Source organism: Rhipicephalus microplus, chromosome X, assembly GCF_043290135.1.
Source record: "Rhipicephalus microplus isolate Deutch F79 chromosome X, USDA_Rmic, whole genome shotgun sequence".
Taxonomy (NCBI): domain Eukaryota; kingdom Metazoa; phylum Arthropoda; class Arachnida; order Ixodida; family Ixodidae; genus Rhipicephalus; species Rhipicephalus microplus.
Genome location: NC_134710.1, coordinates 292,456,785 through 292,483,484, shown reverse-complemented (window position 1 = coordinate 292,483,484; position 26,700 = coordinate 292,456,785). Strand labels below are relative to the sequence as shown.

The 26,700-nt window shown below is 47.7% G+C and overlaps 1 protein-coding gene across 9 annotated transcripts in view; it reads right to left on the bottom strand.

The window, feature by feature from the left end:
* The window catches only part of LOC119161406 (uncharacterized), a 201,196-nt gene that overhangs the window by 62,418 nt on the left and 112,078 nt on the right, over positions 1-26,700 (bottom strand). For 5 of the 9 annotated variants that reach the window (XM_037413853.2, XM_037413856.2, XM_075879330.1 and 2 more), the window contains exons 17-18: positions 8,845-9,191; positions 7,504-7,590 (exon numbers count right to left, since the gene is read on the bottom strand). In XM_037413853.2, the coding sequence (XP_037269750.2) occupies positions 7,504-7,590; positions 8,845-9,191 (434 nt within the window). The remainder of the gene's footprint in view (positions 1-7,503; positions 7,591-8,844; positions 9,192-26,700) is intronic. The other 4 variants (XM_037413857.2, XM_037413858.2, XM_037413860.2 and 1 more) reach the window with 1 other exon arrangement.

The window sequence follows — 26,700 nt, the reverse complement described above, 5'->3', positions numbered from 1 at the left end:
ATTCTGACCATGCTCAAAAAGTGTAGCAGGGCCCCTTTAAGAAAAGTTTGAGTATGCCGAAGCAGGGCAACCTGTCGCAACAACAGGAATTCGGTGCATCGGAGAAAAGCGTCCGATGCACCGGACCCAGAAGCAGCACATCACATCCTGCAGCAGAAAAAAAAATCGTTGCATGGACAAACTGCAGTGCACCCCGAACTAAAAACACTACTCGCTGAATTCGTCCGGGAGCTGCGGGCAAGGTTGCTACCCGTAACAGTGGAGTGCATTCGTGTGAAAACTCTCGAGATAGCTTGCAACTCTGGTTTCACAAAGGTACAACTCAAGGGGTCACCATCGTGTGTGCGCCAATTTATGAAGCGGAAGGGCCTTGCGCTGTTGCAGCGCACTTCAGTCTTTCCGCAAATGCTGCATAAGTAACGCATTAGATGGAACGGAGGACGGTGCACTTTGGGTCCTTACTAGTGAAAGAAACAGATGCTGTCCGACTGACTAGTTTGACGAGTTTCTGGCGAGCTTGAGTGACAGAACTTTGCGGCCTTCTGTGTTAAACTATACAAGATTAGTGTCCGAATAACAAAAAATGTCACCACTGTTCAGCTGGTTGTGTCGCGTATTTATCAAGGTAAGGGTGCGCCACGATACTTGACAATTTTTAAAAATATCTTTTTCGGAGATTGAAAGTTTAGGGGGTTGACCTATATTCGGTTTTTACGGTAGCTTTCCTGTGACATCACAGACAGGTTCTCTGTGCTGGGTGCTTTAAGATGGCGACAACCATGACATTTCATCTCATTAGAGAGTGCCACTGCCAGAGGAGGACACAAGAGTCATTCGGTCCCCACTTTTTTTTTTTTTGTGATCTCCCCACTTTCTTCTCTGCGCAAGACAAAGGTATGCAAGGACCATCGGCACTAATATGATGTCGCCGTTTGAGCTCACCAAACATCTCAAACCAGCTGGAAGCCCCGAGATGACGGCCACTGTGACGGCAATGTAAACTACAGCCGACTCCTCTTAAACGGAACTCGAAGGTGATCCATAAAACTGTTCCATTTATCAGAAGCTTCATTTAGGCAAAGTACACTTATAAGTGAATCAAAAACTTTATTCAAACTGCACAAACCTCACCTTACTCATGAGGATGAGTAGGAGAAAAAAAGGAGTGAAGGGTGGTTAGTTTGGCAAGCTTGAGTTGTTTTTTCACAAGGTACGCACCCATGCTTGAAAAACTAGCTAGAAATTCTGGACAAGCTGCATGCTCAAAATAGCGCTGCAAACGTTCAACAGCCTCTTTAGCTGATCGGTATGGTGGCACCACTACACTGGCAATATTGTCATCACATTCATCGCTGGACTGTTGATCCTTATCTTGCACTTCGGCAATCATTTCCTCGACAGTCTCCTCACGACAGGTACGAAGATTTTCATCAATTGATTCGTAGTCCTGCAGCGTGAAAGAGGCAGACGGCACGACCTCACTGAATGCTGCATCACTGTCGGCATCAGCAGGGCTTTCTTCTTCATCAGGTACTGCTTTCTTGCACTAGAAAGCCAGCATGATGAAAGCATCTGTGTATTGTTGTTGCCTTTACTTGCCCCCAGGCACAAGCCAAAATGTGGATGGCTGCCAATAAATCTATGCTGCCGCATTTTTCACTGTTCTGCACAAAGCAGCATTCAATGAAGCAATTGTCTGCGATAATGAACTTTAATGTTCTGAATAACCCCTTGATCCATCGGCTGGATCACTGCCGTTGCATTGGCTGGCAAGAACTCCAGAGTGATGGCTTGGAGTCCTTGAACCTGACTGTGGGCTGGGCAATTATTCACGACGAAGACAACTTTCTTGCCTTGTCTCTTAAATCTTGTGTCTTCCTCCCAGAGCCAGTTTTTAAAAATAGCCATGGTCATTCACACTCCACCGTTCGCATGGTGTCAAACGGCTTTGAAACAACGTGGGTGCCTTGATTTTTCTATTACTAACCGCTTCAATTTTTCCTCTCCTGTCACCATCGCATCCACCAGCACAGTGATGCGATCTTTACTGTGTTTTCCTCCACTACAGGCTTTGTCTTTGAGGGTGAGAGTCTTTTATGAAAGTGCCTTATAAAAAAGACCCATCTCGTCGTTGAAGACGTCTCGTGGCTCAAAGCTCTCAAAATTTCCTTAAGGGGGGAAGTGGGTTCTAAAACTTTTTCAATTTTTTACTCAATCCTAACCAAACTTCACTACCTAAGCTAGTTTTTCATGCTGATTTCAAATCTCTACTTTGTTTCTTAATATTTCAAGTGGTTTAGAAAATATGAAAGTCTGAATCTTAATTAATTGCGTACTTCTTACGGGACTTCTTGGCAATTTATTCTTGCTAAATCCGAAAAGTGAATGCATAATCCCAATGCTGGAGACTTGCTGTAGGGGGTGATGCTATTTTTATCCATTTGAAGGCATTTTATAAACAAGAAAACGGACGAACACTTATGGTCACTATATTAGAATAAATTTCTCTCACTAAAATCTTCAATGGTAATTTTTGAAGTGATGCTAGAGAAATATAAATAGCATCACCCCCCAGATCATGTCAAGACGAATAATATGATACCAACTTTGTCGCATAGGAAAAACCACCGTAAGGCCGAGTGCAATGTGCAAAAACATAGAACTGAGAAAAACGAGTTTGAAGTTTCTAGCAACTTTAACTTTTGCTAAAGTGAAGCTACAGCGATATTAATGACATCATTCTGTAGCTCTATATTATAGGATAATAGGCCATGCTAAATTTCACTGTACCCACCCAGAATACTGCTCACAGCTTGTTCTAGAACTACAAAATAGTCATTGACTCAGCATGAGAATTATTATTTTTTTTTACTTTGTGGTCGTTCCAGTGCCTTGCAAGTGAAAGAAACACAAAAAAATCGTGTAGTAATGTTGCCCTTGGATAGACAATACATTTACACAATGTTTAGGTCTAAAACCAAGAACATTTATTTTTGCGATAATTCTATTTGTCATCATGACTGTTTACAGCAGACCAGGGCTGTAAGCAGAGTCCCCTGCTGGATTGTGACGCTTTGAAAGTCTTTCCTTTATTGAACTGCTGTCGAGATGCTCTCTTCACTATTTTTGCAGCCTGCCCTTCTCAAGGCTATGACACACCAAGTTATTGCCAGCGCTGTAGCCCAGCTTCTCGGCAATTTCCACGTTGCTCTTGGTTGTGCCTTGGTTGAAGCGGCTGATAGCTTCGGCAACTGCCCTTTCAATGCTCCGCAAGGATGCATGCCGAGTTTTGGGGGCCTGCTGCCAAATCATAGCGTGCAGGCTCTCACTTGTGTTCTGGGTGATCCCATCGCTGCACCTTTCCAAGAGGGCATTGTCGCTCAGCCGCCTAAACACAGGCTCCAATGCCTCAGTTACGAAATCAGGCAGGCTGTGTGGTGGCGGCTTCTCATTTTTCGCAAGAGCTCTCTGAAATTTGCACCAGGATTCAGGGCCTTCAGGGCAAAGGTCATGCTTTGGTACCTCGTCAGTTGAAGACATGTGGTTCAAAGTTGCTAGAACAGCCTTCTGCATACCTGGAACATCGTTCCTGTGGCTTCTCAATGCGTAGCCATAGTATGAGGTGATCTTTTTTATCTTTTGTTGTGTAAGTCTGCCCTTTCCACCAAGTGAGCCACCTTGAGCTTTTTTTTTTTTTTTTTTTTTGTCTACAAGGGTACGTGTAAGGCAGCTCCCATACGCTTGTGTACATGATTTATGCAGTCCTTTTTGGCCACCTTTATGAAGCCGTACAACTCTTTCTGTGAGTGCATGGAATGTCCTGCTGTCGCCGTCCGACAGCATTGTCGTATAACGAAGCTTGTGCTTTTCAAGTGACCGCTCAAACAAGCGTAGTGATGCCTCCACTTCCATCTGGCCAGCATTACAATCAACATTCTTCTGGCACAGAGGGGCATGCTGAATGAGCCAGGCAGAATGTCCTGTTTCTCCTTCCTTGGGTCCTGTGGTGCAAGCCAGGCAAAAGTTCGATAGCACGTTATGGTCTATCACGAGGCCACTATACGTCTTAACAATGCAGCCAACACATACATGCGAGCTATGTCCACGCGTAAGCCAGATGCCGTCATAAATGACGACGTTTCCTGGCGCGTTGCGGAACTCCGCATAGAGCTCCTTGACGCGAGCAACGCTCGCCGCTTCACATTCGGCAGCAGTCGCACAGCAGGCTTCTTTCATTATATTCATGTGGCTTTGGTAACTCTTGTGGTGAAGCCCTCGATGCTAAATATTCATCCCGACGAAGAAGTCCGACAGAGCCGTTGCCCCCTTGCCAATGCTGTTGATGGCCTTCATGGCACGCATATTAACTTCAAACGGCCTTATTTTGGCGTCGGTCTCATCGGCTATACGTGGGGACGAAAAACGCTCTTCGCGAAAGTCACAACTGCCGCACGTGACTATGAGCTTCGAACACAGCCAGTACTCTTTCTTGGCCTTTGAAATAGTGACGCTTCTTTCACCGCATTCTGGGCCTGCGACAAGTCCAAATAACGAGCGTATCGCCGCCAGATCAACAATAACAAATTCTGTCCCGTTTTCTTTGCCACCATCCTCCAGATCAATATCTAGTAACTCTAACTTACGTTCCCTCGCGCACTGCGATGCGATTGATGATATTGATACGTGGGGTTTAACGTCCCAAAACCACCATATAATTATGAGAGACACCGTAGTGGAGGGCTCCGGAAATTTCGACCACCTGGGGTTCTTTAACGTGCGAGCACTGCGATGCGAGTGATGCCTTCAAGCCCGCTGCATTTCTCGAGCACTCAGCAAACTCGTCCGCCAAATGAAACGCCGTGTCAATGCGGTCTAGGATGCTGCTGGAAAGTGCAAGAAGACGATCCGACAACGACACAATCCGATGAGGTGCTGATGCAAGGCACAGGAGAGTGCACCGCTTCGGACACACGCGGCCGCGGCTGCGCGCAGTCGTCGGAATGCGCCGCTTTGGCGGCATCAGGCGAAATCGGCTGCACCTTGTCGGCTGCTTTCTTCTGGCGGGCGTTCCACGGGCGCCTCCGTTTCTTGCCGTACGCTTGGCGCGACTTCTTTAGACGCCCGTCTCCAGTCGTGCCGGCAAAAGACGGAAAGTCGGTGCATCGATCGCCTAGCACAAGAAGGCACGTGCGAAAAGCAGACGAACAACGTCGCGAACGGAAACCGGCAACCGACGAACAATATACAAAAAAAAGCGCGGGAAACTGGCTGCATCAGCCAATGGGAAGCGAGGAACAGGGGGCTCGCCTGGTGCGCGCGAGCTCCGGTCAATCAGCGGCCCGGAAAAGGGGGCAAGGGCAGCCGTTCTGTTTAAGCGACGCCATTTTGAAGGGTGGCAAAATGCGCACAAGGGAATTAGCTTCAAAACAAGCCCAAGATGGCGGCGATCGACCAACTGCCTCGCCGGCAGAGCGCGCGGGATGTTTGAACAAATTTGACCTGCCGTGGGTTGTTTTGCGGCTCCCGTGGCGACTTCATAATCAATTTTAATTCATTTACTGATCGAATTCAGCGTTCACAATTTGAGAACACGTGCTTATAGGTCTAAAAATTTCAAATATCGCATTTTCTCAAAAATCGACTTTTTGGCCGTTTTTCACCATTCTAAGACCTGCGTCCCCCCTTAAGCCGTGCCTGTTGCCAGTCGGTGCAATTGTCCCTGTTGACTGCAGCACTCTCACCTGAGATTGTTTTGTTTTGAAGACTAGGCCATAGGGTGTTTTGAAGCGGCTGAGCCATCCGTCGCTTAGGACGAAGTTCTCACCATCCATTTGCATGGCGATCTCTCGAGCTTTCTGCCCGAGAATTGGTTTGCTTATGGGCAAATCGGAACTACGTGCATGCTTGAACCACAGAAAAAGAACTTTTTCGAGTTGTTCATAAGGCATCGTCTGCATTCGCATAGATCTAAGGGTCCCGTTCTTTAAAGCGCTTTCCATCTTTTCCCTGCCTTTGCAGATTCGCAACAGCATCGATTTCGGGATGTTGTATTTTTTCGTTACCTCCGTCTTGGGCAGGCCACTTCGATCATCGATCTCCTGAAGAATTTGGAGCTTTTTTTTTTTCAAGCGAGAGTGCATGGTGCGGCCGCTTCCTTTACATCCGGCTGAAATAACGCCGTGATCTACCTCACTTCATCGCGCATAAATCGCAGCAGGCCCATTGCACGCATAAATGGCCGGGCGACAGCATTTATCACCTCATTTTTTCCTAATGCAATAGCCCTCTGGAATGCCTTACCGGATGACTCCGCTTCATGCGCCAACAGGGAAACGTTCCGCGCAAAACTGAACGACGAACATTTTTTCAAGCCTCTCTCCTGATAATCTCAACTACTTCGTGTTTATCGCTAATCATTTTAGAATTATACTTAGTTTTGCTCTGCAATTGTTTAACATATGTAAAGCATTGTGTATTCTTTTTTATCTTGTTCTAGTTCGTTCATGCGATTTCTGATTCCTGTCTCATGTGTAAACTTATTTGCTTTTATTCATTTATTTATTTCTTTATTTTTTATTTGTTTATTTGCTTTTTCCTGTTGAACATTGTACCCTATCTTGTTACTTGTCCCCCCTTATGTAATGCCTTCGGGCCTTTAAGGGCGAAATAAATGAAAAAATAAATGAAACTTAGTCGCACAAATAGGCCTAACACACAACTGACGCGCCGACTCTAATCCCACAGCCACCACAAGCAAGAATGGCTACTGGATTGGCTTGTCACGAGGTGTTGCCATGGTTGTAAGACTACCTTTGGCCTGAGCGAGTCTATGCCGTGTTTAGAGTTTGTGCCATTTAACCGTAGGTGACCAGTAAGCACCGTTTCGATTAACCTAAGAATTTTACTACGGAACACATAGAAATCCAGCCATATGAGCCCATTTAGTTCCGTTAATGAGGCATTTTCGTTTAAGCAAGTTTTGTTTATTGGGAGTCCACTGTATGTAAAACCATTAATTTGCTTTCACAATCTTTTGCTCCCCTTTGGCTATCTGAATAATCACAAAAAAGGCAATTTCAGTATGCTACAAAAATCACTATTCAAGATCCCCAGTGAAAAAAAAAAAAAAGTTCCAGACTCTGAATATGAGAATAAGTTCTCAGCATGATGACAATGCAAAAGAAACAGGCAATTTTACTACAAATGAAGTGTTTTTTCGCGAGTACAGAGCTACAACAACTACCTAACACTTTTTGGGAGTTGCACACTCTCCCCCACCCCAAAATTTTCAACCCTATACCGTATTTACTCGCGTAATAAACCCACCCCTTTTTTCAGAAAAGTTGACCATAATTTGGGGGGAGAGCTTACTATGCAGGGGAAAAAAAGTCACCGGAGTTGAAACAGCGAAAATTTCCCATGATTGTTTTGGCCAGTGAAATGAAGATCAATCCTTTCTGTAGCCCAAAGCCCTCCCTGTTTTCCACCGTAACGAGCACGTACCGATCGATGCCGAAGTGTCGTCCAGCCGCTCGGTTTCCGTGCTCCAGCGCATGCAGCCGTGGAGCTAGTGTACCGGCCGAACGCGCCCTGCGCAGCAGGTATCCTAAATTCACTACAACAAACTTTACAACAAAAACACAGCGTCGGATGGCAGCGCACAAACGTTGCGGATGCACAACGTGCCGTCTGCGCAGTGAGCAATATTGCGCTTTGCATGGCCTCCGAGATGGCGGGCGCACGGCGTAAAAGCACAATACGCGCCTGCCACCTTGGAGGCCGCGCGCTTCGTTTTCGCACCGCTGGACTTGCGTGACGCTATAAGTAAAAAGGTTTCTTCTGCATTCCACAAATGGCGCTCTACTGCGAAAGGAGCGACTTTTACATTTTTATTGACAACAGCGCTCACGCTGCTCGCAACAGTTTAGCATGGTTGTCTGTGTTTTGACTTTAATTGCATCGTTATTTTACGATATAAATGCTTGATTTAACGATGTTCCTATCGTGGATGACACTGACTATCATTTTTTTTTTTTCAAGGACCAAGATGGGGGTGGGTTCCATAATGCGAGTGGGTTCCTTACACAAGTAAATACGGCGATATGATTTGTGTTATGTGATAAAATATTTGTTGAACCAATGTATATCGGTGAACAAATTCTCGACACTGTACTGAATGCTGCTTGATTCTTTAGACATACGCATGCACAATACCACAAAGGAGAAAAGGTTCAGCATGATGAGAGGTGCCACAACTGACTTTTTATCTTCTATTTTGTGAGTGCGTGCATGCGTATGCAATTGGTCCAAAATCCTTCCTCATGCTGAATGGAGAACAGGACGCTCGATTCAGTGAATACAATATTCAACAATGTGCCATTCCTGAAATAGTTTTACTTGCATCGATTACATGCATTTTTTTGCACCATATAGCTGCTGAGATGGCACAGTGTAAAGTCATGGCTGCCTCATGCCGAGTTCAATAAACTGATTTTTTTTTCTTACCAAATTGATTTCGTTGTTTGTCAGACTGCAAAACTAAATTTTTACAGAACTTTCAGCGTTAATATGAATTCACTAAAGGCTACTTGCTTCATTGTGTCAAATCTTCACCTTGTATGCAAGTTTTGATATAACGTAAATTGCCAACTTTGCTGTTAGCAATGCACTAAGGTCCGACTCATCTTCAGCACTTAGCAGCTCATTCCTCTCTCATGATTCGGGCTAAGGTGAGCCTAATTGGCATTTGGCAAGTGTGCCCAGCCACTCATGTTTCCTTATTACTATGCAACACCTCTACCACCCTCATACACTTTCACGTGGCTAAAAAAAAGCAGCACTCACCCCAGCAGAAGGTGGCACAGCAGAAGGTGGCACACCAACAGGTATGGCAGCCAAGCCTTTTGGACTGGTTCCAAGGAGTGGAGCTTTGCCATCATTACTAGGCGAAGAGCGCTGAGATGACGCGGCTGAGGCTGGCAGGTCGCTCACGTCAATGCCACTGTCATGTTGATCACTGCTTCTATCAAAGCTGCTCGACTTGGAGGAAACAAGAACGTCTGCAGAGGACACAGCTGGAGCAGACATCGATTGCGAGGCTGACGATGGAGGGCTGCCTCCTCGCAGTGCATGGGTGATTGGCTTTTCCCATGCATTCACCACTGGTCGAAGAACACCCGATGGAGCCAGTTCTGCAGTTAGACAATGCACAGGAATGCAAACGTTCAGGTGCAATGAAGAATCAAAGTGTCCTGTCTACAGTGTTTTTTTTTTTTTCTATGAGATGCAGGAAACTACCAAATGTCTTTACTTCTATGCCAGAGTTGCCAATGCCATCAGTAACGATGGATGGAAGTTTCTGTAATCACCAGTGTCATAGTTGGTGAAGTCCTTTCATCACATGGCAAGCAACTTGGCCGAAGAAATACAGCAATGACAGGTAAGTAAAGAAATTAAAGCCACCAACTGATAAATTGGATATGCTTGATTGTACAGACAGTTCAACAGTGCCACATCTTGACCCATAAACAGATGTGTCTTAAAGGCGACAAACTTCTATACACTGCGCAGAGGAGGAACAGGGTACATGGGTTCAGCAGAAACCCTGGAAGCCGGTAAAAGTACCTTTTGTGGCAGACTTAGAGCATCCAGAAGGATGTTTTGAAGCAGGCTTGCAGAACACAGAAAAGCTTTTTCGAGCAAATTTAAGCAGTCAGGACGTTCAGATTAAATGTAGCCCCATTTAAAAGCTCTTGTGAAGTAACTTTTGTCCTATGCCGCATCTTCTAACACCAAGCTAAATTATACAATAGCCTTACTACTGTGTTAACAATGATGTGGGCACTATCAATGGGTTTTTGCCGTCACCATCATGTCCCGTAAAAGGTCCAAATTGAGAATATACTCTCGTGCATCGTGTGTTTACCTCTACAGTAAAAGCGCGTGAATGCGGGCAACGAACATGACTGAAGCAAGGATCAAACAAGCCGGCCAATCTTTTGTAGCACCGAAAGGCGGGCGAGTTGGAACTTATCCATAGTGGGCAGCGCACAAAAGGAAACACACAAGAGAAGGAATCAGGATCCAGCGCTTGTCCTGATTCCTTCTCTTGTGTGTTTCCTTTTGTGCGCTGCCCACTACGGCCAATCTTATTCTTCAAACAAGTTCATTTTATAAAATCAATTTAACTTTTTCATACGCATGCCCATGTCAGTATTTCCTTATTTCCTCACGTTTTCTGCGATGCCCATCCGCCCTATATAAATGCGAGGAAAAGGTCTGAAAATAAAATAGTTGTTAGTCTGTGCTCTGTGTTTGTGCAGTCCATCACTGTATGGTTAAAAGCGCGTTAACCCAAGAGCCAGCAATCTTAGACGCTGCTCCAAATGATTGCCCGTCACATTTTTTGAAGTCGGCAGTCATACTAGCACACAGTTATGTGGCGTATACATGCATCAGTAATTGAACAAAATGAGCTGTGTCCCGTCATTACTGCTAACAGCTCCTTCCAAATCGAAATATGCTTTTCCGCACGGCACTGGTGTACTGCGGCGAAGAAGGTTAACAAGCGTTCTGCATGGGCAAAAAATTTTCGAACAGCGCAGAATCCCCTCCTCCCTCCTTTTTTTTTTTTTTTTCCCCTTCATGAAGTTAGGTTTAGGTCAAAACTTCTCGGCTTACTCGCAAGATGCGTTACCAAGATAAAGTAACGGCACGCGCCCGTTGATCCGGCGACAGCACCATATACTTATCGCCGGGAGTACGCAGCTAACACACCTCACAAACGGGACAAAATGTTGCATGTGCTTTCGCTATGGCGACCAACGTGGTCATTGACAATGCCGTCGTTAGCAGCATGTTGACTGTTCACACACAAAAAACCCGGTATGTGTTTCCAGCTCTTGAGGCTAACATGCCATAACCACGCTTGCCGACTAAGAAGTTCATATTTCCCAAGAAGAAGTGATGGCTACGGTAATGCATTTCTGTCAAAGTTGCGTTGCCCCACTGACAGGTATTTGCTGCAGTCAGTGGACCGATGGGCAAGCGACATTGTTACTCTATCGGGTCAAGCGCTACTTTCAAGTGCCCTAACCAAATTTCAATATATCTTACACCATAATTCAAGTGCCCTAACCAATTGCAATATATCTTACACCGTAATTTCGAGTTATGGTCTGTGCGCTTGGATTAATTTATGGCACGAACTTCAGATCACCAACGTGGCCTCCATTTCTTGCTAAAACTAGCGCAACTGAAAAACTTTTGAGGCTGGTCAGTCATTTCGGTGCAGCATGGCGCAATTTCATGGTTTTGGCGCATTTCAGCACAACAATAAGGAACCGTATAAATTAGCACAGCTGTTGCACCCTATAATTATATATATATATATATATATATATATATATATATATAGGTGTGTGTGAAGGAAGTGTATACTTAGGGCTCGTTTTTTCTTGTTTACAACAATATTAATGAGATCTAACAGACAATAATACAAGAAAAGTATAAAAGAAGTGATTAGACCTAATTGTAATATAAATTTGAAGAAAGACAAGTGGATGAAGAGAAAACTTGCCATGGGCAGGAACCGAACCTGTGACCTTTGAATAACGCGTTTGATGCTCTGTGAACTGAGCTACAATGGCGACTATCCCGCCATCCACTTTATTGGGTATACATGATGTGTATTAAACGTGGCAGTCTCAGTCAGTGCCCCCAGAAGCCATGGCAGCGAGTGTATTATCAATCTGCATGGCGTCACGTAGCACGTGAACTTATTGCGAGCTGGCAGCTGACATATAATCCCTCATTTACCGTATTTACTCGCTGCGCAATGAACACACTTTTTCTTAAAAAATCTTAGAGAAGTTTGGGTGAGTTTATTATGTGGGGAAAATTTTATGAGAACTTTTTTGGGACGAGCCAAGAAAAGCAGTAATTGGTTGAGGAACTTTGTGGTCCTGCAAGACGCGCGTCGGCGCGCAGTGGGCGACTCCCACGTCGGGACAAGCGGTAATGGAAAAAAACAATTGGCCCCGTATCTGCATGTTACACCGCAAATGTCGTCAAAAGACGATAGTCTTGCGTCTGGAGAGAGTAAAAAAAAAAAACGTTCATTTGATGTTCTGCGCAAGAAAGGCAGTGAACGGAATTCTGGAGGCGCTGTATTAAGAGTACCTCGAGCGTGCAGCGGAGGCGAACAAGCGCATCGTCACATCACATGTGAGAAATGAGCTCTATCTGGCAGTTATCCTGGAAAACGGGGCATGCGCCGTGCGCGTCCGTCGCTGAAGTGATAAGGTGTAGAACGCAAGGCGACGGCTAGGTGCCACCACTGTGTCGTCTTAGCAAAGCGTTGGAAACACTTGCCATTTCGTGCAAGCATTGCATGGCCAGCACAGTGTTGTAAAGGCTACGATCCTTAAAATTACTTATGTATACCTTTTGTAGTAAAAAATACACATACATAATATCGATGTGTTTTTATGGTGCCTCAGATATGCGCAATAATTGCTCTTTAATTGACAATCACACAAGTATGAACGCTGAACCTTGAGCAATATTGGTGGGCGCTGCAAATGGGGTCAGCCGTTTGGAGTATCGTTTGGTCACTTTGGTGCCGTTTAGGGTGCCGTTAAGGGTGGACAAACAGACAAATGTACATATAAACAGACCAAAATCATCATGTCGAAGGCCCCCAAGAAAGACTATCGTCTTTCAAAAAAAAAAAAGTTGGGCTGCTTAGCCTTTCGCAACTGACATGCGTACACTGTTTGGAAACGGCTACTTTGTTGCACTTTACTTATCTTCGGTGGTTGATGGCGTCATCTTCTGCAAGCTGTTCCGCATCGCCCGCACATGCCATAAAAGCGTTTTACGGCTATCTTTTCTCACAATCGTTTAACGCAACAATGGTATCTGCTATGATCTCGAGGGGCGCCCAAAAACGTGCACTACAACGCAATTTGCCAACTTCGCAGCAACCTTTCAGGACGACTGCGACGATGCCGTTCACATTTTAGATAGTAACCAACATTGCAGCAAGCTACCCCCTAAGAATCAAAATAAACCGTCGATAATAAGATTGACTATAGAATACGGCCACCACCTCATTTCCACATGCCTCGCCCCCCTTCTTCCTTTCATAAAAGGGAAGGCGTAGCGGATCGTTGCGACTCTGCCCACTTTGGCAACATGACACCACGTCAGCGAATGACGTCATCGGTGAACTCTATCAGTCGCAACACACTCCAGCTAGCTGCGAAGCGTGGTTGTTTACTGTTTGTTGCACCAGCCGCTGGTCAACTGTGTAAGCGTCAGGTGCGAAGTGTCGACCACGAACGATCAGGTCCCCGACGTACGTTCGTTGCTGGATGGCCAATCTGCGAAGTGTCGACCACAAACGATCAGGTCCCCCGACGTACGTTCGTAGCTGGATGGCCGATCCGCTTCAGCCATGTAGCATGCAGGGCCCCACCGTGAGGCACCCGGTGCTGATGCTTCTCCACTGCCCAGTCGCTCGACGCACTGGCACAAATAGGCGGATTGGTCCTCTTCGGGGGCGGGGTGGGGGGGGGGGCTACTGACTTCGCATCGGGTCCGGCACCAACGAAGCTGGCCTTGCCGAAACAGTTTTGCACGCATGTAGCCGTCACCTCAGTCCACGAAGCCTTCAGCATCTCCAAAGCTGAGCACAAAGTCACCCGAAGTGGCAGGTTGGCTGCCAGGCGGTCAACAGCTATGAGCAAGCACTCCACAACGCGGCGCGTATAATAACTAACACGCGAATGATGCACAAATCCAGTGATTGCACCTTAGATGTGTGGGGCGGCAGGAAAAGCAGGGTTACTGCCGTCAGCGAGGCTTGTACGTGGTGCGCCAAGCAGTTGTCGACCACGAGCAGCGTGCCTTACTTGAGCATGTCTTGGTCAAATTCGCGCAGCCACTCTAGAAATAAATCGCGCGTCATCCACCCTTTGGCATTATGTCAGTCCCGAACAGGCACATATCCTTGAAATCAACGCGGCTTCTTCGATTTGCCTATTACAAAGGTCACGCGCCAGTCACTGCCATCCATATTAGTGCACAAAAGTGCTATGATGCGCACTTTGATATGCCGCCAGTGCACGTGTCGCCTTTCATGGCGCGAGTTTTTTCCGGTAGAGTCTGACAAAATAGCGCAGTTCCATCTGTGTTATAAACGTCTCGCTCTGCATAGCTGGAAATGGTGCCTCGATTTGCTTCCACCCACGAGGCCTTAAATGAAAGACATGCCTCTGCTACCTTGATGACATTATGATCATTTCCTCAACGTTTTCTCAGCACCTGTAACACCTTGATGAAGTCCTAACATGCCTCGCCGGCGGACTCGTCCTCGGAATAAAATGCAGTGTCGATGCCGTCTTGGATGTTACCGGAAGTTTGACATGATCTGACGAGACAATCCGAGGAAATGCTGCAGCTGAGTTCCGGAGAGTGCACCGTTTTGGAGACAACAGGTGCCCGCGGCTGCGCGCCGCCATCGAAACGCAGCGCTTCGGTCGCATTAGCCCAACTCCGCTGGACTTGACTTTCTTCTTTGGCGTGTTTTATGAATGCCTTCGTTTCTTGCCGTACGCTTGGAGAGTCTTCTTTATACGAGCCTCACTAGCCATGCTGGCAAGAAGACGGAAAGTCTATGCGTCTGTCACGTAGCACGAGTGGGAAGCAGATGGACACACGCGCAAGACGAGAGCCGGCGGCTGACAAACAACCAAGGGAAAAAAAATCGCAGCCACCTTCGCGTGCTTACTCTGGCCAATAAGTGATGGGGGGGGGGGGCTTCGGACAAAGGGCGAGGGCAGCTGTTCCGTCATGCGACGCCATTCTGAAGGGTGGCAAAATGTGCACAAAGAAATTAGCTGGCAGCAATCTGCCGGCTGCTTCATCCGCGAATGCGTGCGAAGTTTGAATAAATTTTGCTTTTCATGGGGCGTTTCACGACTGCCGTGGCAACTTTATAAAAAAATTTAACCGATGTAGTGCTCGAGTTTAGCGTTCGCAATATCAGAACACATGCGTATAGCGAATAAAAATTCGAGAAATCAGATTTTCAAAAAATTGACTGGTCATTTTTCACCATAGTGGGACTTGTGTCCCCTTTAAAAAAAAACCGCTCGCATTGTGTGGCTGACGTCGACTAAACATCTTGCTGAATGTCACTTGCACAACACTCAAGGGCCACTTTTTTAATGTCAGAAACCAGGGAAGTGTCTATGCGCACAGCTCGCGTGTAATCGTTGACCTCTGCTGTGATCACGGGAGCCGCATTTATGATAGCGTTGGCATGTTACATGTTATAAGCAGGAGAGGTTTCCCCGGTAAGACGCTGCGTGCTCTCAGACGCCGTTTTCGCCTCTTCCCGAACGCATGAGCAGTATGGAACTTTCGATGACCACCTTCCATTGAAGCGATTACACGCCGCTGTTTAGCAGATGAATGAATCCCTCGCATCCAATTGAGAACCGGGAACTGTGCGACATGATAGAAACGCACCAATGATGTGCGAGTACAGCTAAACATGCTTGTAACGAACCTCCATATAACGAATTTCTCGATTACACGAAGTTTTTCTATTCCCCACCATTGCTCTATAAAAGCACATGTATTTGAGACCTCTACGTAATAAAGCTACAGCGGGAGACAACCTTGATAAAGTGAATTTTCCCCACGAACAATCTACAAATTTTGCCCAAGATATTGTCATTTTTGTGCGAGCATGCATTTTCTGCAGGCGCCTCACCGCCACTTAAGCAGTGGCGCGCTTGCGGCCTCGGCGACAACCAGGCATGAGCGAGCACTCATTATTGCGTGCGGGTGAGTGCAAGGCAGGCAGGCGGGCCTGCGCCCGAACAACCAGCGTTGCCGCCGTTCTTGCTGCCACTTGTGCATCCACGGATGTGCCTCCACCCTCTAAACCAATGACAAAAAAAAAAAGAAAACTACTTTTGGATTGGCAGAGCCACGCCTTAAGCTGAATATCGCACTGAATATCGAGGGTGCTTTACGGAGTATTTTTCCTCGATATCGGTGTCGTCCTCTCACGCCGTGCGCACGTGCACGATTTCACTGTGCGTACAATGGTGTGGCCCTCGACAATGTTCAATGTTGCTTTTTTTCGCTTTTTCTTTTTTAAAATACCGGACAACCGTGTCGTCACCACCGAGGGGATGGCAGGTTACGGGATGAAAACTCTCAGAGAGCACGGTGACAACAGATCTTTAGAGGTCGACTGATGACGGGCTTCCGTCTTGCGCCGACAGTTCGCAGGCTCGTAGCTTTCTTGATTAGCTTTCTTGATTAAACTAATAGTTCTGGCAACCATAGATGGTGCAATGAATGCAATGCTATAAATGCAATAGCAAAAAATTGTAATGTTATACAAAGGCTTCCGTCTTGCGCCGACAGTTCGCAGGCTCGTAGCTTTCTTGATTAGCTTTCTTGATTAAACTAATAGTTCTGGCAACCATAGATGGTGCAATGAATGCAATGCTATAAATGCAATAGCAAAAAATTGTAATGTTATACAAAGGATTGATTGATATGTGGGGTTTAATGTCCCAAAACCACCACATGATTATGAGAGACGCCATAGTGGAGGCCTCCGAAAATTTTGACCACCTGTAGTTTTTAATGTGCACCCAAACCTAAACACACGGGCCTACAACGTTTCAGCTTTTATCGGAAGTCAGCCGCCACAGCCAGGATTCGATCCTGCGACCTGCAGGTCAGCAGCTAAGTACCTTAGCCACTAGACCACTGCAGCGGTTATACAAAATAAAGCTGGTTTACGTAAGCAAATACAAACTCTTTTGGATCCGATATCACGGCACTCCTACGAAACGCTGGTGTGAGCAAATACGACAGCTCCAGAAAGCAAATACGACCACTCCTCTTTACACGCAGCCTTTTTGCTTTGAAAGCGCACTGTTGCTTGCCGAGATAGCACGCGTCCAAGCGATCGCGTCCGCACCCTTAAAATTTCACTGTTGCTACTCGAGCAATTTCCCAGTCCGCGTTTTTTTTTTTTTTTTCGTTCTAGTTAAAATAATGAACCAGTCAAAAAACACAATGCTAATTGCAAAAAGTGTGTGGTTCAAAGATTCCCACGCAATGAAAAGACGAGTGGTTTACGAGCAATCGACGGCAGTTCTAACATGCAGTGGATGTTATATTATGCCCTTTCCAGGCGACTGAGATGAGCACACTAATTTGATCCCTGCTCCAGCAGTGTTCGGGTGCTATTACCCGATCGTGAAAGTTACGACACGCGGGGAAATCAATTTAGACTTGTTACAGAATATGACGGCCACGAAAAATACTCGCTCCGAGTGTCTATATGATTGCTATCCCAATAATAATGCAGCTATTTACCGCTAAATAAGCGTTTTGGGTTAGCTCTGCTTTCAGTCTGCCTTTTAATTTGTGTATTTATTTTCCTGCCTTTTAATTTGTGCATTTATTTTCCAAACTTTTTGTATCAAACTTGCAAAGATGGTCTTAATAACGAATTTTTCCGAGAATGTCAATTTCATTATATCAAGGTATAACTTTTTTTTTTCATGCACAATAGCTGCGCTGTTGCTAGACGGGAAATGTTTTTCCTCAGGAAACAGACATGAGAATAGGGTTTTTCACAGGAGATCAAAATGGCCACGCTACTTGGCGTGGTTCTCAGATGCCGCGGTGTCTAATATGACCCTTTTGAGGTGGTTTCGCGCGTGAAAATGGTCACGAAACTGACTCTCAAACCGAACAACTCGACTAATACGCATTACATGACAATAGTATTTTAGGAACAGCTTCTCAGACCCTATTTATTATGAAAACAGAACTTAAAAAAAAGCGAGGGCCAAAAAGTTTAGAACCACCACCCTTTTTTTTTTTTTAGAATCTTATCGTGGCAGAGCTTGTTTGTCCCAAATAATCGTGTGTGTTGATGCTAGATCCCTTCACGAAGACCATCCACTCCTTTCAGTCTTCGTTCACCTTTCATAAGATGTACGACGAAGATATGGCTAGCACTTACAAGGCATGCGCTTTTGAACATAGTACAAAACATTACTTCAAGCACAGCAGCAGGCATTGACGCATGCTGCTGTGCTCAAAGTGCTCGGGAAGAAGAAAAAAAACAGCCTACGTCAACACCACCTGTAGTCTAAAGGCGATGGCACATGAAGGGGCATTAGGACTTGGAAAATTTTTGCACATTATCTTAGAGGCTATGACATGCTGCTGGTGGGCAATAGACATACCGCCACGCGCTAGCAAGCGCTTATGGGAAAAGTTGGTAGGCCGTGCCAGCGCTTCTACGATCAAATGAACTCTGCAAGGTGTGATTTATTACCGCGCGATTCACTCACAACCTTCAGTGTTTGAGTCGATGACCTGTCTATGATTTGAACTTGTCTCCCTGTTCAACGAGCTGAGTGGCTCAGAAGCGCCAGTTAACTATTCTCCTTTGGCAGGGGTGAGACGGCCGAGACTAAATTGGGATCAGTTTTTGGAGCAGCAAAATTTTAATTTTGGAGCAGAAGAACCTTGCTTCGAAATAGTTAGCGGCATTTAAGATGTCGTTGTGGGAGCTTGAAAATACAAATTTCTTGCAACGTGGCAGCATCAGTGCATATTCCAATAGGCTTATAATATACACGTGACACTGAAACAGATTTTTAATGACGCGTTTAAACAGACTATCGCCAGGTATCAACTGCTTTACCTTTTTACGTACCACATGACCTATCTAGCTCTCGTAACAAACATGCGAAATAATATTTATTAAAAGAAGGTTTTGTAAAAAACTAGGTTTCTCAGAAACATTTGAAAGGTAAAATGCATTATACTGCATAAGAAATTCAAAAATTGTAATTGCACAAGAATTTTAGTTACGTTACAGTGATCCCAAAGAAAAGCTTGACATGATAAGAGTCATGAGCCTTTAACAGACAACAGAAGTGCGCTACACCGCCGTTCGCGGCCACCTCGTGCCGAACCCCCTTCAAGAGTGCACCGCGGGAGCCAAGAAACCTCGCTGACTATCTCGTAGAGCACACGGCACTAAATGACAAGTGAATGGTACTGATAATGCTTCTCCGCGCGAGCATCCGCGTGTTATTTAATATGGCACACGTTGGTCAGTTCAACTTTTTTTTTTTTTTAATATTGTAGGTCATCACAGTCGATGTAGAACTTCTGATAATACATAGCCTTGCGATTGCTGCGCACACCGCGACTCGCATAAAGCTCACAACTCACCACACAGGCAAGAAATTCGTGTCCCCGCAAACGAACCGCCATACGTAAAGAGGCTGGTTTTATTGCAAAGAAAGATAACGAAGTCGCACTGTAGAACGGCCGCCAACCAAAAAACGTCGATCAAACAAAGCTAAGCCTAAAAGCTAGCGTAGCCCAGAGCCAGCACACAGCAATGCCTCAAAGCGCTCATTGCGAGTTAGGATTACAAAACGGAGCAGTGGCAAATCACCATTCATGAAAACTGTGCGTACGTGATCGCTGACACGTCATGAGACACGAATAAAGCAGCGAAGTAGCCGTTAATATTGTTCAAAATGCTTTGAATGCGCATTCGGTCACCATGGCTTCACAAATAACCAAGTCTCTCACCCTGCAGACTTTGATGTGCGGATTTCACGTGCGATGGCTTTTTTTTAATGCATTGAGAACTCTGTTGTCTGAATAAATTAGTAGCTAATTCGCGCAAACTGGAATGGGGTTGCAAGCGTTTTGTCGCTCACAGAACCCATTTTGAGAACCCCTGTGCACGTGCCAGAGCAACCAGGAGACGTGTCGCATGCAGAAAAATCACTTAACATTTACAGTTACTCGCTCACAGCAAACACGCACGCGTAAAGTGACCAAACACTGCAGCGTCGACATGAAAGCTGCAGCGAGCAGACGATCGCACTACGCGCAACAAAGAGCCCGGGAGTCAACTCCGCTACGCTCGCCACTCGGCTCTATGGTTTTCACGAGGTGACAGAGGCACCAGAACACACAGCCTGGCTAGTAGAAGCAGCATGCTCGACGCACGGCAGGGTCATTTTTGCGGGGCCACTTATATTTACAACAGTTTAGGGGAGATTGTGGCAGCACCATGCCTTCGTCACCATAAAGGTCCAAAGAAAAAAAAATGATTGGGCGCATCTTATTAGTCAACTCGGACTTTTTATCCCCACTAAAGCTGAGGATGGCATCAAAACTTTAGCTTTCGAGGCTGTTTTGGAGCAGTTCGGCACAATTTTCGTGATTTTTATGCTATTGGAAAAGCTTGGCGCAAGAAAACAGAAATGCATCAAAAATGCGCAGTATGCCAAGCTGTCTCACCCTGCCTTGGCATCAGTCCGCCTTCGGCATAAATAAAAGCAGTACAACTTGGTTGCCTAAAAGTGCAAGCACTGTCCATAAACTCATGGATAGATTAGGAATTAATGTCCATTGACACTGTTTACGAGTAAATTGTACGGTTCTAGTATATTCAAAGAGTGCTTCAGAGATCAGCACAATTTCGTAAAATAAAGTACATTGAGTAGGCTACCGAGCACCACTCGCAGCATATGCGTCTACCAACGTTGGCACTGTAACTGCAGGTTGGAATAAAACCTACAGGGAAAAAAGAAAGAAGCACCACCAGGAAAGGAATCTACACACCGGAAACACTCACTCTCGACTGAAAGGTATCGCACGTGTTAACATATGTAAAAAAATAAGAGTTCATGGCACATGTCACAAAGAAGTACAAATAGACTAACACAAGGCAAGTGTTTACAGTTGATTAGTAGAGTTAAGCATTGTAGCGATAGCAAAAGTTAATTGATTTAAACAAGGTGGGGTGTTCTTTATGATATGCCTCAGAGATTTCACGTACGGTCTGTTTGGCGTGACTGAGAAGATTACCAGGCCTTCAAATATAAATTGCATTTACATAACTGAAAATGCAAGGCGCAATGAGATGGCTTCGTTCAATGAATTTTGATGCTTTTTGAGGCACGTGTGGATAGATCAACCAGGGTGACCGATGTATACATGTGATTACAAGAGGAATTCGGTTAGCACCTTTTGCACAGCAATTGAAAGAACAACTGGCATGCCTCTCATAGTCGTTTTCCCTGCCCACTGCAGACCCCTACGACCTTTTGCGCTCTATGGAAAAAATGTTACTAAGCACATGGTGCGGAAAACACAACCCTTCCCTGGTATCGCTTCCCGACTTGCTTTTAGACTGTGCAGAATATGCAGAAGGTATGCATGGAGTAATTGCAATACTCCTAGTTTCTACGCGCGTGAAGTCGTTCGAATTAATTTTTTTTTGGCCGAAAATTTTCCGAAAAACCGATTTTTTTGAAGTATTTTTCTTCACAATCATTAAAATATAAGGAAGCTGTTCCTACAATATTATAGCCCTGTAATGCGTACTTGTTGAGTTATTGGGTCCCAAAGTCAGTTTGATTACCATTTTTGCTTCCGAAACCACCTCAAAAACAGTCGTATTCAACGCCGCAGCGCGCGAGAACTACACCAAGCAGCGCGGCCATTTTGGTCTCATTTTAAAGACGCATTTTTCTATTATCTGTTCCTAGCAGAGGAACGTTTTTCATCTAGCAACAATGCAGCTATCGCACATAAAGAAAAACTGAATACTCGCACATCATTGGTTTTTGTCACATGGGGCAGTTCCCGGTTTCCTATTGGACGCAAAGGGATTCGTCTGCTAGACAGCGGCGTGCAAGCCGCCATTTTGCGTAGAGGCCTAACAACGGCTGTGCATTCGGTGCAATGGCAGGCGGTCATCGGAAGTTCTGGAGTGCTCATGCATACGGAAAAAGGCGAAAACGGCGTCCGAGAGCCCGCACCTTATCACCAGCGAGACCTTCTGCCGCCGAGAACTCGGAAGAAGCAGGCTGTGCCAGCGCTATCACCGCCGCGGCACCCACGATCGTGGACGCGATAGCCACGTCCCAAGATCACACGAGAGCCGTGTGCCTCGACACTCCCCTGGTTTCCAACGCTGAAAAAGTGGCCATCGAGTGTCGTGCGAGCGATGTTCTGCAAGATCTTTCATCGAAGTTTGCCACAAAACGCAAGCGGTCTTTTTTTCGGCTCGGATTATGGTGACCCCGCTACTAACTGTAGCCGACGATCACCGCGGGTTCACGCTTAGCGAGCCACAGGGCCGCTACTCCGTTTACTCGCGTGTAGCGCACCGCTCCGCGCGCGCTCAACTAATAAGGCGTTTAGCGCGGCGCGGCAAACAGACAGTGTTCTAATGCAAAACACAACACTTTATTGCGACTGGCGGCACCCCGAACAACAGTACAACGTCCGCTCCCGGGACGCGGGTAGCAAAGGCACCCGCACGCGGACGTTCACAATAAGGGGAAAAACCGCGAGCACGTCGCAGCTGGCAATGGCGAGCTTTGACACGCCGGTCAGGAAAAGGTCCCTCGCGGCTATGCTGCGCACTCTCACGATGGCCAATGGGCCTGGTCGCGAGTGTTAGGGCAACCTCGCACGCGTAGGCCTACGGCAAGTGCGGCTCGTTGTGGTACGACCACTTCAAGCACTAGGCACCGCTGTGGGCTTAGCGTACGCTACCGAAGCTAGCACTCAAGTAAGCACGCCTGCCGAGGTGCCCAAGGCCACCCCAGGCAGGCTACAGTCCGACGATTCCCAAAGGGGACGCGGACGACGGAAAACACGTGCTTACCCGGCGCCGACCAACGGAGAAGAGACCGCTCCCTTGGCGCACGCAGTGGCGCCATCTATCGCCACGTGGTGTTAACAGAGCAGGAAAGCTAAAGGGTGTGGCCGTGTGGCGGAACGCCCGCGAATTGGTCGCAGGCGCGCCTCAGATCCCCACATCCTCCTCTCCTTAATTCACCCTATATACCGGTCTGCAAAGGCAGCCGGTCGTCGCCCATGCATGCAAAGGCGTCATGTAATGGGCAACAGCTAGCCTCAGCCTCGCTCTGCAACTGCTGCTGAAGGAAAAAAAAATAAATCAACACAGAATACACATGAGAAAGACAAAAAACATATATTTTGCCTGCTGCAGCGTTCTTAGGGGGGGGGGGGGGGGGGTCTTCACTGTGCCTTATAGTTCCAAAAGACGGTCGACGTCCATGGTGGCGACGCCGTCCATAGGTGGTCCGTCGGTGGCTACGGGCGGTGGCAGCCCTGACAGTAGTGCTGCGAAATGGGGGTCCTCCCCCATTCGCTGTCGGCACAGGGCCGCCAGGTCCATGTCCGAGCACTGGCTCAGCAGGGCTGGATCCGGCGTCTTCCTCTCGGTGGCCCTCCCCTCGGCGGCCGCCTTTGTCCGGGCCACGTGCATGGCACTCTTGTAGTGGCTTTTGAAGTGCACGGCCACGCGGCACGTGGCGCAGAACCCCACCGCTGCATCGGTAGGTAGTTGGGCGCCTCCAGCTGTCTTCTCGCCCTCCACCAACGTGCAGCTCCGGAATGGCCACGGGACACGGTCCAGCGGCAGGTCGCGCCGAACGCGCTGCTGCGTTTTCCACGGCGCGTCGCTTATGAAGTAGCGCGGGACCCCCTGCCCCTCCTGCCGCGCCCACGTGGCCACGCTTCGCCCTGGTGTTTTGGAGACCGGTGGCGGTGGCGATGTTGATCCCCGCCGCCGGGACGCCCGCCTGGTAGACTTGGGTGGCGCCGAGGTGCCCGGGGCGGAAGGTTCTGGCCGCCGAGGCGCCCGCCGTGTGGGTTTCTGGCTGGAGGGCATGTCGCTGAAGGGCCTGCGACCACGACGACCGGCACCAGAACAAGAATGGCGCACCGCTGGCAGTCTCCGGCTTCCCCCGTCGCCCCACCGACAACCAGCGCCACCTATGTTGACGTAGGGGTCATTGACCCGGTTCATCCCCTCTCCGCACCACACAGACACACACACCTGCACCACCAGAACGTCCTCGAATGTTCCCGCGAGCGACCGGTCGCTCCCCCGTCCCCCTCCGCAGGGCAAAACGAAAAAAAAAAATGAAAACATGCACGCTCGCAGACAATCAGCAGCAGCAACTGGGCGGGACCAACTTCTTTGCAAGCACTGGCTGTAAAGAAGCTAGTTAACTGAGACTAGAAAGTAAAAATGAGGGCCTTCGGTTGCGGAAATAAGCGAAATCACTAAGGTGACCGCTTCCTCAGATTATACCGGTGTGTGGTCCGAATGCGGTCCGCCGCGCCGGGTGTGCGCCGTTGCTTGCGCGCAGAGCCACTGGGCGCTGGCGCAGGCTCGTCAGACCTCGACGCAAAGGCTTTCAGGTCTGCGATATGGGCACGGCTGAGTTTTCCCGAAAGCGGGTCTTTCAGCAAGTACGCGAGTGGAGTCCAAGCTTTCTCCACTCGGTACGGACCAAGCCACTTTGGAGCGAGCGAAGTTGAGAAACCCTTGCTCGCGTCGCTAAGAGCGTGGTTGCGCTTCAAGACGAGGTCACCCACCTTAAATGAAAGGTGGCGACGTTTTCGGTCGTACTGGGCCTTTTGCTCGGCCCTGGCCGATGCCAAACTCTGCCTCGCTCTACTGAGAGCTCGACAAAGCCTGTCCCGAAGTGTGGAAGCGTAAGCAGAACAGTCTGCCGGTTCTTCCTCGTCTCCGAGCTGGCATTGCATGACACTGGTCACCGGATTTACCAACTCCCTTCCGAAATTAAGGAAGGCGGGAGAGAAACCCGCAGAGCGACTCTCGGAGGTTCGGATTGCAAACGCGAGCTCACTCAAATGGTCTGCCCAGTCCTTTTGACTTTCGGCAAAGGCCGCCAACATCGGTTTGAGCGTACGATTGGTTCGCTCCGTCAAATTGGACAGGGGATGGTAGGGTGAAGTGGTGCAGTGATCTATTCCTAGGGAACGGCACGTATCACCAAACACCCGAGCAATGAAATACGACGCATTGTGCGTGATCAATCTTTTCGGAAAGCCGAACCGACAAAACACTTCCTGTAGCCACTCTAGCACCGCTCGCGCTGTCACTTTCCGCAGCGGAAATAGCTCCACCCATTTGGAAAAATGATCAACTACTACCATCAGATGTATGAACCCCTGCTTACTCCTGGGGAACGGCCCCATTAGATCGCAGGAGCCGCAACACCTGGTACGCCGCTCACCGTCGTTAGCTTAGAGTTGGTCAACAAACTTCTTCAGTGTATGAAGTGCGGTGTGTGTGGCGGGCCTGGAAGAATCTCCAAGGAAGACCGCAAATATGGCATAGCCGCGAAACTTGTTCTCACATGTGACGAGTGTGCGGTAAACCGAGGACCGTATGGAGCTCGCCGAGAGCAGGGGGGGACGCAGCGCACGGCCCCTTCGAAATTAACGTGCTCGCGGTTCGCGCGGCAATGAGCACAGGAAACGGGCAAACTGCGCTCAACGATATTTTTTCCGCCCTAAATATTTCACGGAGAGGCCTGCACACCAAGACATACCCGATTATGTGAAATTGAAAATGAACCCTGCCGCGCAGAAGGCTGCAGCGCGCGTTATTGACGACTGCGCGAGCACCGTGAAAACGGTGTATTCCAAACTCAACTATGGAAATCGTAAAAATATCGCCGTTTCCTTTCATGGCACTTGGCTGACCAGGGGCCACTCATCCCATATTTGTGTAGGGACCGTGATTGAACTATTCACGGGTTATGTGCTCGACTTCGTCGTCCTATCGAACTTTTGTTTGGGCTGCCAGCTAGGGCCAAAGGAGGACAACCCAAGGTATGCCGAGTGGCTAGCTGGTCACACTTGCCAAAAGAATACCTCCAGTAAGCCAGGACGAATGGAGGTGGAAGCAGCACAAATTTTATTTGGCCACTCATTGGAGAGACATGGGCTCGGTTACACAACCATGTTGTGTGATGGAGACATCCGGGCCTTCAACAGTCTGCAGGAGGCACAGGTATATGGCTTCGTGCCAATAGAAAAAGAGGACTGTGTCAACCATGTGCATAAGCGCATGGGCACAGCACTTAGAAACCTCCTGCAAAAACAAAGAGCCGAAGGAAAGCCAAGCCTTGGCGGCAAGGGCAAACTGACAGGCGAGCTGGTCACAAAGCTCGCGTCATATTATGGATGGGCTTTACAAAGCAACCAAGGAAGCATTGAGGCCATGAACATGTCTGGGCAACCTTTTATCACGTAGCAACTACTGATGCAAGCCCTCAGCACTCTCACTGCCCAACTGGTGAAGAGTCATGGTGCAAGTACAACAAGGCTGTTGCCAAGCAGGAGACTCCTCCAAATCATCGCTACAACCTGCCGGAGTATGTAGTTGATGCCTTGCGGCCTATTTACACGCGCCTCTGTGACAAGAAATTGCTGGAGCGTTGTCAGCGAGGCAAAACACAGAACCCAAACGAGAGCCTGCACTCCGTCATCTGGTCGCTCGTGTCCAAAAACAAACACGCGTCGCTTTTCACCGTTGAAGCTGCTGTGGCCGAAGCTGTCGCAAGGTTCAACGCTGGCAAAGGGAGAGCAGATGCCGCCATATTGAAGGAGCTGCACCTGCAGCAGAGTGTTGTGGCCGCTGAAAGATGCTCAGAAAAGGACAGTCGCCGACTAGTGGCATCGGAGAAGAAGCATGAGCATGCTGATGCTGAAAACTTCAAGCATGCCATGAAAAGAAAGTGCACCAAGGAGAAT